The sequence below is a fragment of the Stenella coeruleoalba genome (assembly GCF_951394435.1).
Source record: "Stenella coeruleoalba genome assembly, chromosome: 1".
NCBI classification, from domain to species: domain Eukaryota; kingdom Metazoa; phylum Chordata; class Mammalia; order Artiodactyla; family Delphinidae; genus Stenella; species Stenella coeruleoalba.
Window position 1 is genome coordinate 15,285,846 of NC_137169.1, and position 16,326 is coordinate 15,302,171.

Consider the following 16,326-nt stretch of genomic DNA (forward strand, 5'->3'; position numbering starts at 1 on the left):
GGGCATCAGAACGATTAGCATCCACCCTGACTGGACCACTTTAATATTTATTAGAATTTACGCCTTATAACCAGGGACTTCTAAGTGTGGATCGAAATCTTGGATACCCCCAATTCCTTCTCCCTTGCCCTCTTTCTTCATTTCTTTGTTATCTTCCTGGCGTGACATCCAGGTGGCAGCGGTGGGAGCTGATGTTCTCATGCTCTGTCTCCTGGGAGGTGAAAAGGGCATCGACTTTTTCCTACCTCGGGGTTTTCTGGAGAAGGCAGAACTCCAGCAAATGAGAAACAGAGTCCAAGTGTGCTTCTCGGGTCCTTGGCATGTGGCCGAGACCTTGTTTTCCAGGATCCCTGCTTGGCTCCAGCTGGATCTGGGTTGTGGGTCTGGTTCCCAAACCCGCCCTGTATCCTGATTTTGACGTGGGGATGGAGGGAGAGTTTAAGGCGGATCCTGGGGCCTTTCCCTTCCTGGAAACTTCCTGGGATGGGGGTAGGCGACTTCTCTCTACCCTGTCACCTTGTTTTATTGCTTCCTAGTCTTACTGCTTTTGGAATGTACTATTTATGTGTATGTTTATGGTCTGTCTCCCGCCATAGAAAGCCAGGATTCTGTCTTTTCCACTGTTGATCTCCAGCCCTCTAATGCCGAGTGACAAAGGAGTATCCCAGACCAGACCGACCAGGGACCCGCGGCCTCACTAGCATTGGGGTTTGCTTCTGCCGCAGCGGGGCCAGCTGGAGAAGAACCGCTTGAAGTTTGGGCAGGTTCTCTTTGAAGCGGATTGCGTGTCACACTCGCAGGCTCTTAGCCCACAGAGGCAGCCGACACCAGGACCAAGGGCGCATTCAACTGAAGGGAGACAGAGGGTCACAGGGGGCTTCCATCCACTCCCAGGGTTTGATTCTAAAGTTGGGGAGAGCTGGGAGCTCGCTGCAAGGGGTCAAGGGTTGAAAATAGAAAGGAAAGGAACTGGGAGTTCTTTTCTTTTGTCCCCAAGCCGTTCCCCCACCACACCGGGACATGCCCCAGGGAGAAGCCTGGAAGGAAGTGAGAGAAGGAGCAGGTGTGGGCTGCACGGAGGGGCCCTGGGTTAGTGCTGCCAGGCAGCACCCAGGCCAAGGACACGAAACCTATTTTATCAGAACTCAGCCCCTCCTTCCAACAGCTTACCTGGTTTCTCACCTGGATGTCGCAGGCATCTTCAGTGTAAGATGCCCCAAAGGAAGCTCTGGATGTAAGGGTCCCCTTCCGGCCCCCCGCCCACTGAGCTGGTCCTCCACCCACACTCTCGGCTTGGGAAATGGCAGCCCCTCCCACTCAAGCCAGAAAACTAGCAGCCGACCTTGATTCCTACCCCCCTCTTGCTTTCACAGCCCATCCACCCGAAGTTCCATTGATGTCTCTATGTTTAGCGTATTTCACTCCTCCCTTTTCTCTCCATCTTCTTGGCCACAATCCCAATCTCTGTCATCACCAGCAATTCCACCCTAATGGAAAGAAATAAACAGGGACTGTCTTTAAAATTTTTTTTAAATTTTATTTATTTTTGGCTGCGTTGGGTTTTCATTGCTGCACACAGGCTTTCTCTTGTTGCGGCGAGCGGGCTTCTCCTTGCACTGGCTTCTCTTGTTATGGAGTACCGGCTCAGTAGTTGTGGCACACGGGCTCAGTAGTTGTGGCTTGTGGGCTCTAGAGCGCAGGCTCAGTAGTTGTGGTGCATGGGCTTAGTTGCTCCATGGCATGTGGGATCTTCCCGGACCAGGGCTGAATCCCTGTCCCCTGCGTTGGCAGGCAGATTCTCAACCACTGCACCACCAGGGAAGTCCAAGACCATCTTTAAGTGTAACTTGAATTAGGATCACTCTGTTGCTGAAAGCCCTGCTGTGGTTTCCTACTATTTGGGCAAAGACATCCCAAATCCTTGCCATGGACTCCAAAGCAGGCTTGCCATGATGGGGTCCCCGCCAACCTCTCCATCCTCACAGACCTCCACTCTCTCACCTTCACGCTGCTCCAGGACCAATGGCCTCTTTATGTCGCATGTTTTGTTTGATCTTGTCCCAGGGCCTTTGCACTTGCTACTCTCTTTGTCTGAAACACTTCTCTCCAGGATTTTTAAGTGGCTGGGTCCATCCCACCTTTGGGTCTTGGTCAGATTTCCTCTCTTCAGAGAGGCTCTCCCTGCCCACTCCTTCTAAAGCTTCTCCAGCCACTCTCCCTCACATCCCCATTTGTTTGATTCACCACACTTTTCATATCTCTTATTTCTCTTATTTGTGTCTGTTTCTCATCAACAAAGTGTAAGCTCTGTGAGACTGGGGCTTTTTCTGTCCTGTCCCTCCCAGTATCCCCAGCTGGAATACTATGCTGGCACATAGTAGGTGCTCAATAGTCATTGAATAAGTGAATGAAGGCTCAATGGGCCTTTGGGATTGAGTGTCTGCACTGTGGCCAAGTGACCACTAGGGGGGCATCTTTCATTTAGTAGTCAGAGTTATAGTGCTCTGTGCATGGGTGCATGTGCGTGTGCGTGCGTGCGTGCATGCGTGCGTGTGTGTGTGTGTGTGTGTGTGTGTAGGGGACGTCTAAGGCAGCCTCCTTCTAGATAACTCCACTCCATTTCCACTCTCTTTTGAGGGCTGTGGGGGTGAGGAAGTGAGGTGGCCAGACTCCCTGATGTGTTGGCCCTGGGCAAGTTAGTTTCAGTATCATTTATAAAATGGTGATAGGGCTTCCCTTGTGGCGCAGTGGTTAAGAATCCACCTGCCAGTGCAGGGGACAGGGATTCGATCCCTGGTCCAGGATGGTCCCACATGCTGCGGAGCAACTAAGCCCGTGCGCCACAACTACTGAGCCTGCGTTCTAGAGCCCGTGCTCCGCAACAAGAGAAGCCACCAGAATGAGAAGCCCACGCACCGCAACGTAGAGTAGCCCCCGCTCTCCACAACTAGAGAAAACCTGTGCACAGCAACGAAGACCCAATGCAGCCAAAAATAAATAAATTTTTTAAAAATGGTGATAAAAGCAATAGTATCAAAAGTAAATAATGGTGTCTACTTCACAAGATTGCTGTGAGGGTTTTCACTGGTGTCGTTACAGATGGAGTGGTCTGGATGTGCTCAGAACACAGAGAGGCCTCTGTAAATGCTTGTTATTATGACGATGGTGCACCCTTAGCTTCACATGTTGGAAAAAGAAGGGCCCTTTGAAACTGGACCAGTGCTGGCTATCGTCTGTTTGTTTGCTTTTCCCCCTCTCCGAAGCCTACAATTCCTGCAGGAAGCTGTCCTCCCACATCTCACTGGAGCCTGGATTTCTCAAGACATGTTGACACCCACCCTACGCCTCAGCTGTACCTCTCCACTCACCCTCAGGAAATGTGCCAGGGATGGTTCCTGCCGCTCCCACTGTTCCTGGCGCCTGGATCACCTTTGCCTTCGCGCTCTCCCTTCTCCATCTGTGACAATCCTTCAAGACCCATCAGGCCCCAGCTCCTGCAGGGACTCCCTGAGAGCCTCCATGTCCAGGTCTCTCACCTCCGCCCAGCATGCCCCTTGCTGCCCTCCCCCCGGCAGCCGCCATGGTCTGCAGGGGCTCACCGGCTTGTGTGGCTGCTGCCCTTGGTGGGGCCCAGGGCTGCTTGGGCACAGGGCCATGCCCCATCCAACCTCGCTTCCCTCCCAAAGGGCCTGGCACCTGGTGCTCTCACTTACCCGGGTGCTGCTTCTCTGGAAACTGGAAGCGAGGCACTTTTCTCACCCTTTCCTCTTTCTCATCCATCTCCCTTTCTGTTTATCTCTTTGTCTCCTGTTCCTAGTCTGTAACATCTCTTCTTTCTTCCATCTCAATTCACCAAACCTCCTTCTTCCTTTCTCACCACCCCCTTTCCTGCTTTGTCTTCCGCTCTTTTCCAAAGCGTGGAGTAGAATTCTCTCCTGCTGTCTAGTTCTACATCTAACAGCTTGCCCAGGGCGCAGGCTGTCAGGACCGACCTGGAGCAGCGGTCTATTGCTGTGGACATCCCACAGCCATTGTAGCAACAGGCCAGTCATGGGCCGGAAGAAGAGGCAGCTCTGGGCCAAGAAATGCCATGTTTGGAAGTCATCTTTTAAAAACAAGCCTAAACCCAGATCCTGCATCTTCCAATTTGCTGATGGGGAAACTGAGGCATGAAGAATGGAACTGACAGCTTTAGGATATGCTTTCTCATTCCATGAAATATACCTCCACCAATGAGACAAAGCAAGAAGGTCTACGTTCCTGCCTGGGCTAACCCAGACTGCCTGCCACGCTGCTACTCTCTGTGCCCGGCCTCCGGCCTGGTCTCTAAACTCTCTCCTTGGGAGCTCTTGTGGGTTTTTTTGTTTGTTTTTTTGGGGTTTTTTTTTTGTTGGTTTTTTTTGCAGTACACGGGCCTCTCACTGTTGTGGCCTCTCCCGTTGCGGAGCACAGGCTCCGGACGCGCAGGCTCAGCGGCCATGGCTCACAGGCCCAGCCGCTCCGCGGCATGTGGGATCTTCCCAGAACGAGGCACGAACCCGTGTCCCCTGCATTGGCAGGTGGACTCTCAACCACTGCGCCACCAGGGAAGCCCGGGAGCTTTTGTTTTGAAGTTCAGGGCTCTAAATACCACCGAGCACTGCTGACTCTCCAGTTCTCACCTCAGCCTGGACATCTCCTTTGAGCTCTAGATGCCAATAGGCTTGTGTTCACGTGACTCCCTCTTGGGTGTCTGATATGCATCTCAAACCCAACATGGCTCATGCCAGGCTCTTGCCGTGTCTGCAGAGTCTGCTCTCCCCCATCTGCACAAGCTCGTAGGTGCACCACCATCCATCGCTGCTCAGACCAAGAACCTCAGAGTCAGCCTCCCTTACCTTCAAACCCCACATCTAATCCATCAGCAGGTCCTATCAATCTGCCTCCCAAACACATGCAGCATCTGGTACTTCTCCCCAGCTATCAATCTGTGCAATGGTCGCTTCTCCCCAGTGCTACTGAAACACCCCACTAGTGGCTCCCCGTTTCTTCCCCTGCTCCCCAACGTCTCTGTACAGGGGCCAGAGTGATATTTCTGAAGCAAAATCTGAGCAGATCACTTCCTGCTTTAATGCTTCCCCTGCAACCGAAGGAGAAGGTGAGCCCCTCACCCCACGGCCAGGCCCCACCGGCCTCACCCCCCAGCCCCTCGTCTCCTTCCGCACTAGCTAAATGCCACCTCCTTAGAGAGGCCTTCCACAGCCACAGAAAGTAGCCATCCTCGCCGCGCACCCACACCCCCTGCCCTTCCGCCCACTGCCATGCTCATCCTTTAGCTTGTGGCCTTATTTTAGATGCTTCATAGCACTTGTCACTACCTAAGTGTATCTTTCTTTCTGAATATTTTATGGGCTGCCTCTCTCCCTGCACACAGGCAGGGAGTTTGTCTTTTCATTGCAGATCCTCAGCCCCAGACACGCTGTAAGCGCTCCGTCCCAGTTTGCCACTGGCTCACTGGCTGGGCTTCCACGGCCTGCGGGGCAGTGAAAGAAGCCCCCATCCCAAGAAACAGGGAGTGGGTTTCTCGGTCCAGATCTGCCGCCTGCATGTTCTAGCATGGCAGGCAAGTTGTCCCTGTCTGAGCATCTTCCCTCGGCTTTCAAATGAGGGTACGGGTGCTTGCATGGACTATTTCATGAATTTTTTTTTCATTCACTCACTCATCAAACCAACAGGTATTGAGTTCCTAAGTGGCTAGGAAGTGCGGAGGTACAGGTCTGAGCGAGCGGACCCCACACTGCATAGCTCTGGGCATCCTCTGTGGCCTTCTGAGGATAAGCGCCGCCCCCAACAAGTGCTCTCGGCTCTCCTGGAATTCACATTCCAGTCGAGGGGAGAATCGATGCATAAATAAACAAGAAAATGAGATGATGTCAGGTTGAGACAGATGCTAGGAGAGGAAATGGGTGATGTGTCAGCGAGCGGAGGTCTCGTGAGGAGGAAACTCAGTCGCAAAGGAGGAAGATCTTTGCAAACTACAGATTCCAGTGGTTACCTGCTTCACCCTCCCCCTTTGGCAGAGGGAGAAGTCACAGGCTCGGAGATGGAGGTGATAGTGATACCTCTGGCTGGAACCTGGGCTCTGCTGCCCACGGCCGGGCTCCCCGCTGCACTACAGATGCATTCATGTGTGGGTGGAGGGGGCTGACAGATCTTAAAATCCCTTGCGAATGCCAAGTACTTATGTAAGCCCACTCAACAGAGGGCTAATGACCTCCCCGGTTACCTGGGGGGAGCCTTCGCCCCTCGGCAAATTGGCCCCAGGGCTTGGGTTCCAGGCCTTTCTCCGCACTGAGCTCCCGGTGACATTTAGAGACATGGGCGGACCAAGTTGTTTTTCTCCTTTCCCTTCCCTGCTCACACCAACTGCATCCCGGAGCAGCCACTGGTTGCTAGGCAACCTGGGACCAGGCTTGGGTGCGGGATTTCAGAACTTGGAGGCTGGGGAGGTGGTTAACCCTTGCAAGGCAGCTCCTTGAACTGCAGTATAACCGGGGGTGGAGTGGGCGAGCTTTTATCCTGTAAGGGGTTAATAACATTAGCTCAAGGGGAGGCAAATGCAGAGGAGATGTTTCCAAGAAATCTCTCCACAGTACTAAAAAAAACTCCCAGTGCTTTCCCACAAAGTAAAGGGGAAAAGGAAACTGAGATTAAACAAAAGAAATCTCAACTTCTAAAAGGAGGCGCATTAACTAACTAAGCACCTGCTCGCAGCTGGGTTACTGTAGTCAGTCCTTTAGTGACCTTATGAAGTTCTGATTAGTATCTCCATTTTACAGATGAGGAGACTAAGGCCCAGGGGGGCTGTGCAATTATCCAGCTAGAAAAGGTGAAGCTGGGATGCAGGCCCAGCTCTGCCTGACTCCAAAGCGTGTGCTGTCTCTGGGCCCCTTAGCAGGGTACGTAGAGCTAGAACAGAAAGATCTGGGTCCTTGCAGAGGGGCAAATTCCTTCTGCTCTTCTTTGCCCCTTGGGCCAGGGCTGAACATTCTGACAAGCCTGTTGTAGATAATAAGATATGCATTTGTGTGAGCCCCCAGCCAAGAGCAGCCCCATCACCCTCCCAGCGGCCCCATGCCCCTGGGGAGGATGGTGGGAGGCAGGGGCACCAGCTGGGGTCAGATGACCTGGGTCTGAATCCCAACTCTTCTTTCCATGGCTGTGTGGCCTTGGCCATCTCACTTAACCTCTCTGAGCCTCAGGGTCCTCCTCGATAATGGGGAGAATAATGCCCACCTCAAAGGTTTATCACGGATTCACAGTGCTGAGTACAAAGCATCTGTCAGATGCTCGTGAACTGTAGCTGTTGTTAGTGCACCTATTTTATGGATGAAGAAACTGAGGCCTAGAAAACTCAGGCCAGCAGTGTGTTCCAGAGCACTAGAAAGCCTCAAGACGTATGAGTTTTAATCTTGCCTGTTACCTTGGATCAAACCCTTCCCCATCTCTGGGTCTCAGTCTCCCCATTGCTACAATGAGGGTTTGGTTTGGATGGTCCCAAGGGCACTTTCAGCTCTGGAGAAGGCCAGGACAGCAGGGCCTGCGGCTGGCTGCCTTGTTCTGTGCCCCTGGCCCTGGCACAGCACTGGCCCTGGATGGGCACCCAATGGGTGCTCAGTTGATACTGGGCAAGTGAATGGATGTGTGCGGGATTCACTTGGGGTCTCAGCACACACTGGAATAGGGGTTTGGCAAGGTGGGGGTGGGGACAACAGGGGGGTCAGCCTGGTCCTCACTAGCTGGGTCAGCTGAGGAGGGGGTGCTGATGTCCTGGTGAGGACGGAGAAGCATCCCTCCATGCTAACTCCCTAAGCAAGATGTTGAGCTCTGGGAGCCCTGGTCAAGCTTCGGGAGCACCTGGCTACTGCTGCTTGGCAGGGGCCAGCATCTGCAGAAAGCAGGGCCAGGCCACGAACTTTCCAGTCCAGCTCCCGGCCCCTGCCTGCCCCTCTCACCACCCCCCAGCCTGGTGTGCCAAGCAGAGAACGTTTCCTGTGCCACCTCCTGGGGCTCCAGCCTCTGCCCCCAGGTCACTCTGCTCCACTTCCTGGGGTCGTGGGCTGCACTCTGATCCCCACCTGGGAGGGTGAAGAGGGTTGATAAGGAAGCTGCTCTAGGTGCAGAGAGCCCGGGCTGGGCCCCCGTGACACAGGAGCAGCGGGCGGAGGCTTGGCCTGGGCCTGAGACCACAGTGCGGGAAGGTCCTCTGCACTTACTGAAATTCCACTTCCCTCCTCAGAACACCGTTTCCCTCCTTCCTTGGTCCCTGCGCTCTACAGGGGCATCAGAGAGAGCTCTTAGAGAATATTTTCTCTCATACTGATGCTTTTCAACCATTCTAAGGTAACACTTAACATGACAGATGTTAAGATCAAGGCGAAAAGAGATGAGAAGAAACCATGTGAAAGTGAGACCATGAGCTGGGCTGAGGGGAGTCAGGGGCAGCTTTTCTGTGTGCCTCTCTGCCACCACCCGACAGCCAGGCTTGGCCCCTGCCTTCCACCATGTGGAGCCACGAGGGGTGGGAGGAGGACGTCAGAAACTTGGTCCCTGGCCTCCAGAGGGCATCATATGCCGAAGCAAACAATCCTCTGGGGACAACCTCCTCCAGTCACCCCCTCCCCCGCCCCTCCACTAGACCCTGATCCCTCCCCATCTCCTGGACATGGCCTTGGGGGCCTCACAGAGGGGACGCCTTGCTTTAGGTCTGAGGACGGTCATAGCCAGAGAGCTCCAACACAGGAAGTCTCCTTGAGCTCACATAAGAAAAAGGGGGGTCCCTCCCCATCGGTGGTGTGCTTGGGGGGGCCGAGAAGCAGACTCCGCTGAAGCTGGTCTCCTGTCTGCAGGGGCCTGAGCCATGTTTCACCACTGGGACCAGGGAGACTGCGCCACCCTAACGCTCAGTGTGTCCTAAGCCGGAGCCCTGGCTGGGGGCTCTGGGAGATGAGTGGAAGGGAGGTGGTTCCCCGGCCTCGGGAGAAGACAGGCGATCTCCAAGACACACTCACAGCTCTGAATAAACACACAAGGGGAGGACAGTGGTTCACGCAACTCCCCAAGGCCAAGCGGAAGGCGAGTCACACATTCGAAGGGGCATTCAAACCACCGGTTCCGCTGAAATGAATGGCGTTCACGACAAGGCCGTGGCCCAGCACCTGCGAATGGGCTTGTTCTTTAGATCCAACTTGCCCTACACACCCAGCAGTCCCAGAACATGCTCTGGGAGATCAGGGGCCCCTCCCCACGTGCTGGACACTCAGCACTTGCCCACCCTGTCCTTGGCCCTCTTCCTTGAATGGCCTCCATGACACGTGGGTTCCCTTCCCCGTCCCCCTCCTATTGACTTTGGTGTCCCCCCCTCCCCACCCCCGCACTTATCCCAGTGCTTGGCACGCAATCACCCTTCGCAAATATTTGTTCAGCCGAACGACAGCTGAGCTGCTCTGTTAACACAGGACAGACATCGGGAAGAAGCTTCTCAACGGCAGCAGCTGCCGCGCGAAGCTGCAAGATTCACTCTCGAGTCAGCAACTATTTATGGAGCACATGCAGGACCCTGGGCGGGGGCGGGGGCGCTGTGCCCTGCACCCCGCCTCTGGAGGGAGCTGGGGGCACAGCTGCGAATGGGGACCGGGGAGGCACCGGGCCAGGACTCTCGGGAAGCTCTGATTCTCGGAATTACAGCTCTCCATCCCAAAGCACTTGGAAAAAAATCTCATTTCCCCAAAATTCTCTGGGTCCACAAGGCTGACCTTAAGGAAAGGCCCAGTTTCAAAGACATTCCCTACAGGGAAGGCAACTCACAGACCACGGTCCCGTTGGCCACGCGGAACCGGTAGCCGTTCAACACCAGCTGGAAGCTGAGCTGCTTCAGTTTCTCTCAGCAGCAGTTGGAGGCCAGGCAGCACCTGGGGGCCAGATGGAGGGAGATGAGAGCTTTCCTGAGGGTGGCCCTGGGGGACTGGCTGGAAAGGATTCACATGCCTCCTCCCTCCAACCACCGCCCCCCACCCCGCCGCCCCCGGTGAGAAGGTGCGGAAGGCAGGGAGGTAAGTTCCTGATGATATTAAAAATCACAAAAAGAGGGCTTCCCTGGTGGCGCAGTGGTTGAGAGTCCGCCTGCCGATGCAGGGGACACGGGTTCGTGCCCCCGTCCGGGAAGATCCCACATGCCGCGGAGCGGCTGGGCCCGTGAGCCATGGCCGCTGAGCCTGCGCGTCCGGAGCCTGTGCTCCACAACGGGAAAGGCCACAACAGTGAAAGGCCCACGTACCGCAAAAAAAAAAAAAAAAATCACACAAAGAGCCCTCCTCTACCTACTGCTGTCTCATGAGTGCCTCCCAGTAACCCTAGGACGTGCAGTCCTTGTCTCCGTTTTATAGGAGAGGAACTGAGATCCAGAGGTGAATTTCCCAAAATCATATGGCTGGAAGGTGATAGAGTCAGGACTCATATCTAGGTGCCCATGACTTATTCATTCATTTAATGACTTTTGACTGAGCACTGAATATGTGCCCAGCCCTGGGAGAGGCTCTGAGCAGAAAGGGTCAGCACATCAGACATAATCCTTCAGTCTTTGCTCTCCTGAGGCTCAGGGTTGGCCAGGGGAGGGGTGGGCGTGCCAGCAGGGGAGAGCACGGGAGGAGAGAAAACAGCTGGGGGATGGCCTCAGCCCCCCTCTTCCACCATGTCTGAGTGGCAGGAACACAGAGGTCTGGGGCTGGATTCTAAGACATGAAAAGGATCAGCTTCTGGCCGATGCCCTGGGCTGGACGCTCTGTCTTCCTCACTCACCGTCCCCATCCACAAGTGGGCTCTTTGCCATTGGTCATCGCTGGCTAATAGTGTTAAAATTCTCACCAGCCACAGGACTTGGAAGGGGAGGCACAGAGTGTCAAAGGGCCCGGACTTTGAAACAGGCAAATTCTGGTTCAAACCTTGACCCTGCCACTCAAGGGCTCTGTGTCTTTGGGCTCTGCTGTTTCGTTTAGTGGGTCCCTCACCGTTGTCACCTGTAGAATGGGGATGGTGGCATGGCCTTGGCCATGTGCTGGGAGCGTTAAACCAAGCCCTGCATGCAAACCACCAATCCCGGGGCTCAGGATGTGACGGGCATTTCATCAGTGTCAGGTCCCCTCAAGGGCTCTGGGGTCCTTCCAGCTGGAACATTCCATGGTCTCAGGAGCCCAACCCAGAGGACTCAAGCTCCGGGAGTGATATTCACGCCCTACTATGGGGATATATTTATCCACACTACGGTGAAAGTGACCAGGAACATTTTGCTGCTTCTTTCTTCAAATAAAAAGACACACAAACCACCCTGTTTCCTACCTCCCTGTCCCCTCCCCAGATTAACACCAACCTCCCCCTTTTCTGGGAATTTGCCCTCCCCCACCCCCATCCTTACAAGTAGGCCTGGCAGCCAAGTTTGTGCCATGTGTCCTCACCCAGATGGACAACTTTTCCAAACTGGGCCACTTGGATTCTCTTTCCTGGAAAATGGAATTAGGACTGGGAGACAGTTGGTCAGTCTTGCTGCATCTGTAATCCTAAAAACTGGAGGCCTGAGAGAAGACCACGTTTACCATGAGGACTGAGAGCTGAACAGTCTAGAGCTCTGGGCAGGGCTGACCACATAATCTGCAAAGCCTGGTGCAACATGAAGACGAGGGGCCCCTTATTCAAACATTGTCAAGCATTTCCAGAAGGTGACAGAGCAGGTAACCTCAGGCGGGCCCTGTATAGGGCATAGGCCACAGGAAGCCAGCCCCAGCCTTGGGTTCCTCAAGACCACCCTCCCACTCCCATTTAGTTTTTTTCTTACCCTCAGGCTCACCTGAATTGGTTTTGGTTCCTTACAATGCAAGGGTCCTAACACCCTCTCTCTCTTCAAGAAAATGAACCGGCAGGAGGCCTCAGAGCCTCTGCACTCACCTGGCAGTGTCATCCATGGGGACCCCTACGCCCCCAGGCCCGCAGTAGCAGCTGTATCCATAATTTGAGAAGAAGGCTCTCTGCCCTGTGATGTGTTTGACCATCCTTTGAAACTGCCAGAAGCTGCCATGGGTGGGGGCCATCACTGCCAAGGAGAAAATAAGGAAGAAGCGAAGATGCGTCGAGAAAGATGCTGCTTTCAGGTCCCCTAGCCAGAGCGCTTAGCATTCAGATATCAGGAGATCCCCTAAATGTGGTGCCTGGGCATCAGCCCCTTTAACGGGGACAAGACAGGGTCATGCTTACCGCGTCACACAGCTAGTGTCTCGCTAGCCCAGGATGAGAACCCAGTCTCCATGACATTCAGGACAATGCTATCAACTCCAGTCTTCTCCCCAAAGTAAAAGACCACCATCCTGGGCAGAAACACTCTCAGATCTGATGTTATTAATGAGAAAGGTTCAAAGCCAGAAATGTAGCCCTTGCAAATACCATCAGGCATGTACAACCTCACAGGAGAAACAAAATACTCAAGAGGCAGAAAAAGTTGTCGTCAATCCATTTTTTTAATGGCAAATACACATGGACCTAGCAAGTTTTACTTCTATAAAATGCTTAGGAAAGTGAGGGGGGAAATTATATATAGATAGATAGATAGATAGATATAGATAGATAGATATAGATAGATAGATAGATGGATGGATGGATGTATGTACGTATGTATATATATATGGATATATATATATATATATGGATGGATATATATATATATGTGTGTATGGATGGATATGTATATATGTATGGATGGATATACATATATATATGTATATACAGGGATGTTTGCTGCGGCATCATTTGTGATATCAAAAAATTGGAGACTACCCACATGCCTATGGACAGGGAGATAATAACTAAATGATGTCTTGAAAACATACTACTTTTAGCAATATCACTAGGCAATGGGACTGAGGAAGTAGGTGGAGAAAAACAACAGGCAACATTTATCTTAAATACTTTTCTGCTGTCTGATATATATATATATTTTTCTTACAAAAAGCGTGTTTCACTTTTCTATGGAAATGTTTGAAAGGTACATATATAAAGGCCTAGAGGGATGTATAGCAAACTCTGAAGAGTGCTTACGTCTGAGTGTAGGAAAAGGATCAGGGTCCGGGAAGGAGGAGAAGGGGCTTTGTCTTGTTACTCCATAGTCTATACTCTTGTTACTCTGTGTATTTTTCTTTTTAATTAAAAGCAGATATTAATTTTACAATAAAAATAAAATAAAAACATGAACTTGAAGAAGAAAACCGAAGACAGGAGGTTTGGGGAAATTTTCCCAGGAGCCTTCCAACCTCATACTGTGATTTGGGGTGCCTTGTTGTCACAAAGCATTGCAGAGGGGGCCAAAGCCTGGGGGTGGCCTCTGGGGCTGGAGCAGCCCCTGGAGAGAGGGCAGGACCACACTCAGACACTGCTCTTGGGGTACACGATGGGGGCTGCAGCAGTGGCTCTTCCTACACACGGGTCCCCTGCCTCTAACATCATGATCTTGAAAACTGTAAATTCCACCACTGACTAAGGGAAAAGGGAACCCCATTTTTGACATTTTGACTTAGGAAGCCCAAAGCGATTGCTTCACAGCTGAAACAGATAGAAAAATGGATTTGAGCAAATCTCTACCCATCTGATCAAACCAAGGAGTCAAAGAGTTTTCCAACAAACCCAACACGGTTTCCTAGTAAGTTCTCTTTCACTTTGCAGAGGTAGGTAATCGGATCTCCTGGTAGCAATGACTTATAATTACTAAGTATTCCTTAGGTCACCGTAAGAATGGCTTTCTGATGAGAATTAATCATTCCTAAATTAGCTAGATATGTGTCTGCATTTTTGTCCTGGAATCCACAAGACTTTAAATAAAGGCAGCTAGCAACCAAATGAAAAAAAGACTCCTGAATGGTGTGTGTGTGGTAAAACAATTGTCAAACGCCCTCTTTCTTAGCAAATGGTTAGCAACCTTTGATTTTCTAGATGTTCTGTGAGATCCCAACACCAAGGTCAACCCATTTTGTAGGAGAAGCAGAAGCAGGAGGACTTTGGTGGGGGCCGTTCCACTCCCGATTCCCCTTTGAGTGACACCTGATTTCCCCTCACCTGATGCTACCTGAGGAGGGGCCACCCCGGACACAGACACACAGACAGGACAGCGCCTTTGAGCTCACTCAGCTGTTACTACTTACGGCAGGCGACAAAGACCACGAGAACCCCGAAAACCTTCATTCCTGAGGAGACCGGGGGTCCGAGGCACCAGGATCACACTTTCCTCTGCTTTCGAGGGCTCTGCCAGCTGAACTTCTGTTTGGGGAGGAAATAACCAAAATGAGGGAGGCCACGTGGATGTGAAACCCCAAGCACAGTGCAGGCCTTCAAAAGCCCTCAGTGGAGGGCTCGGAGCAAAGAGACCTTTTTCAAACCTAATTATCTCTGAATATGATAATCCCTCGGTTATTTAGACCTAAATATAAAGATGAGAAGGGTTCAATTGTTTGAAAAGTGCAAGGTTTTTGTGTTTTTTTAAATTTCTTTCTTTGGCAACACTATGCCTTCATCTTTCTTTCTTTTTTTTTTTTTCTTTTGAAGATTCAGTATTTCCTCTGTTGCCAAGTTGACAGGCAAATGCTATATGGCTCGTGTTGGAAATCCAGTGTGGGAAAGTCTGGCCCCATTTGCATGGTAGTCCCCCTCTGTTTTCCTTCCTTGATGCCCAGGTAACTTATTCATAAACTTAGCCCCTCTGAATCTGGCTTTCCTCTCCTAAAGAGACTAAAACTGGGGCTTCCCTGGTGGCGCAGTGGTTGAGAATCTGCCTGCCAATGCAGGGGACACGGGTTCGAGCCCTGGTCTGGGAAGATCCCACATGCTGCAGAGCAACTAGGCCCGTGAGCCACAACTACTGAGCCTGCGCGTCTGGAGCCTGTGCTCCGCAACAAGAGAGGCCGCGATAGTGAGAGGCCCGCGCACCGCGATGAAGAGTGGCCCCCGCTTGTCGCAACTAGAGAAAGCCCTCGCACAGAAACAAAAATCCAACACAGCCAAAAATAAATATGAAAATAAATTAATTAATTAAAAAAAAAGAGAGACTAAAATTGCCTATCAGTAATTTCAAACATTTGTTAAGAAATTAGTTGGAATCTAAAAAAAAAAATGATACAAATGAATTTATTTACAAAATGGAAATAGACTCACAGACGTAGAAAACAAACTTATGGTTATTAAAGAAGGCAGTGGGGGAGGGAGGGATAAATTAGGAATTTGGGATTAACAGACACACACTACTGTATATAAAATAGATAAACCACAGGGAACTCTACTCAATACTCTGTAATAATCTACACGGGAAAAGAATCTGAAAAAGACTAGGTATACGTGTATGTATAACTAACTCACTTTACTGTACACTTGAAACTAACACAACGTTGTGAATTGATTAAACTTCAATTAAAAAAAGAAAAAACACTTAGCAGATCATTGCATCATAACAATTTATTATTATTTTTTTAAAATAAATGTATTTATTTATTTATTATTTGGCTGCGTTGGGTCTTCGTTGCTGTGCGCAGGCTTTCTCTAGTTGCGGCGAGCAGGGGCTACTCTTTTTTTTTTTTTTTTTTTTTTTTTGCGGTACGCGGGCCTCTCACCGCTGTGGCCTCTCCCGCTGCGGAGCATAGGCTCCGGACGCGCAGGCTCAGCGGCCATGGCTCACGGGCCCAGCCGCTCTGCGGCATGTGGGATCTTCCCGGACAGGGGCACGAACCCGTGTCCCCTGCATCGGCAGGCGGACTCTCAACCACTGCGCCATCAGGGAAGCCCAGGGGGCTACTCTTTGTTGCGGTGTGCAGTCTTCTCATTGCGGTGGCTTCTCTTTGTTGCAGAGCACAGGCTCTAGGCATGCAGGCTTCAGTAGTTGTGGCATGCAGGCTTCAGTATTTGTGGCACGTGGGCTCAGTCGTTGTGGCACATGGGTTTAGTTGCTCTGGGCATATGGGATCTTCCTGGACCAGGGCTCAAACCTGTGTCTCCTGCATTGGCAGGTGGATTCTTAACCACTGCACCACCAGGGAAGTCCCATTTTTATTTCTAATAAAGTAAATTCTTTGTTAAAAAAAGAAAAAAGAAAAAAATTCGTACATCCCAGGTGCTATTTTCTTTAAGGGCTTCATGGGTGTTACATTATTTAATCCTCACAATAACTTAAGAGGCTCTATTATCAGCTTAGAGATGGAGAAACTGAGGCCCAGAGAGTTTGGACAACTTCCTTGTGCTCAGACAGCTCCCTACTGCACAGACTTG

At 51.5% G+C, this 16,326-nt stretch overlaps 1 protein-coding gene across 1 annotated transcript; it reads right to left on the reverse strand.

Annotated features, from left to right (window-relative positions):
• Positions 1 to 697: 697 nt before the first annotated feature.
• PLA2G2C (phospholipase A2 group IIC) lies at positions 698 to 14,783 on the reverse strand (the record flags this gene model as incomplete). Its single annotated transcript, XM_079946162.1, is given in 5 exon segments — positions 698 to 849; positions 9,847 to 9,922; positions 9,926 to 9,950; positions 11,977 to 12,121; positions 14,217 to 14,783. Coding segments are annotated over 5 exon segments (438 nt in total). The 5' UTR covers positions 14,257 to 14,783.
• Between the last annotated feature and the right edge of the window lie 1,543 nt (positions 14,784 to 16,326).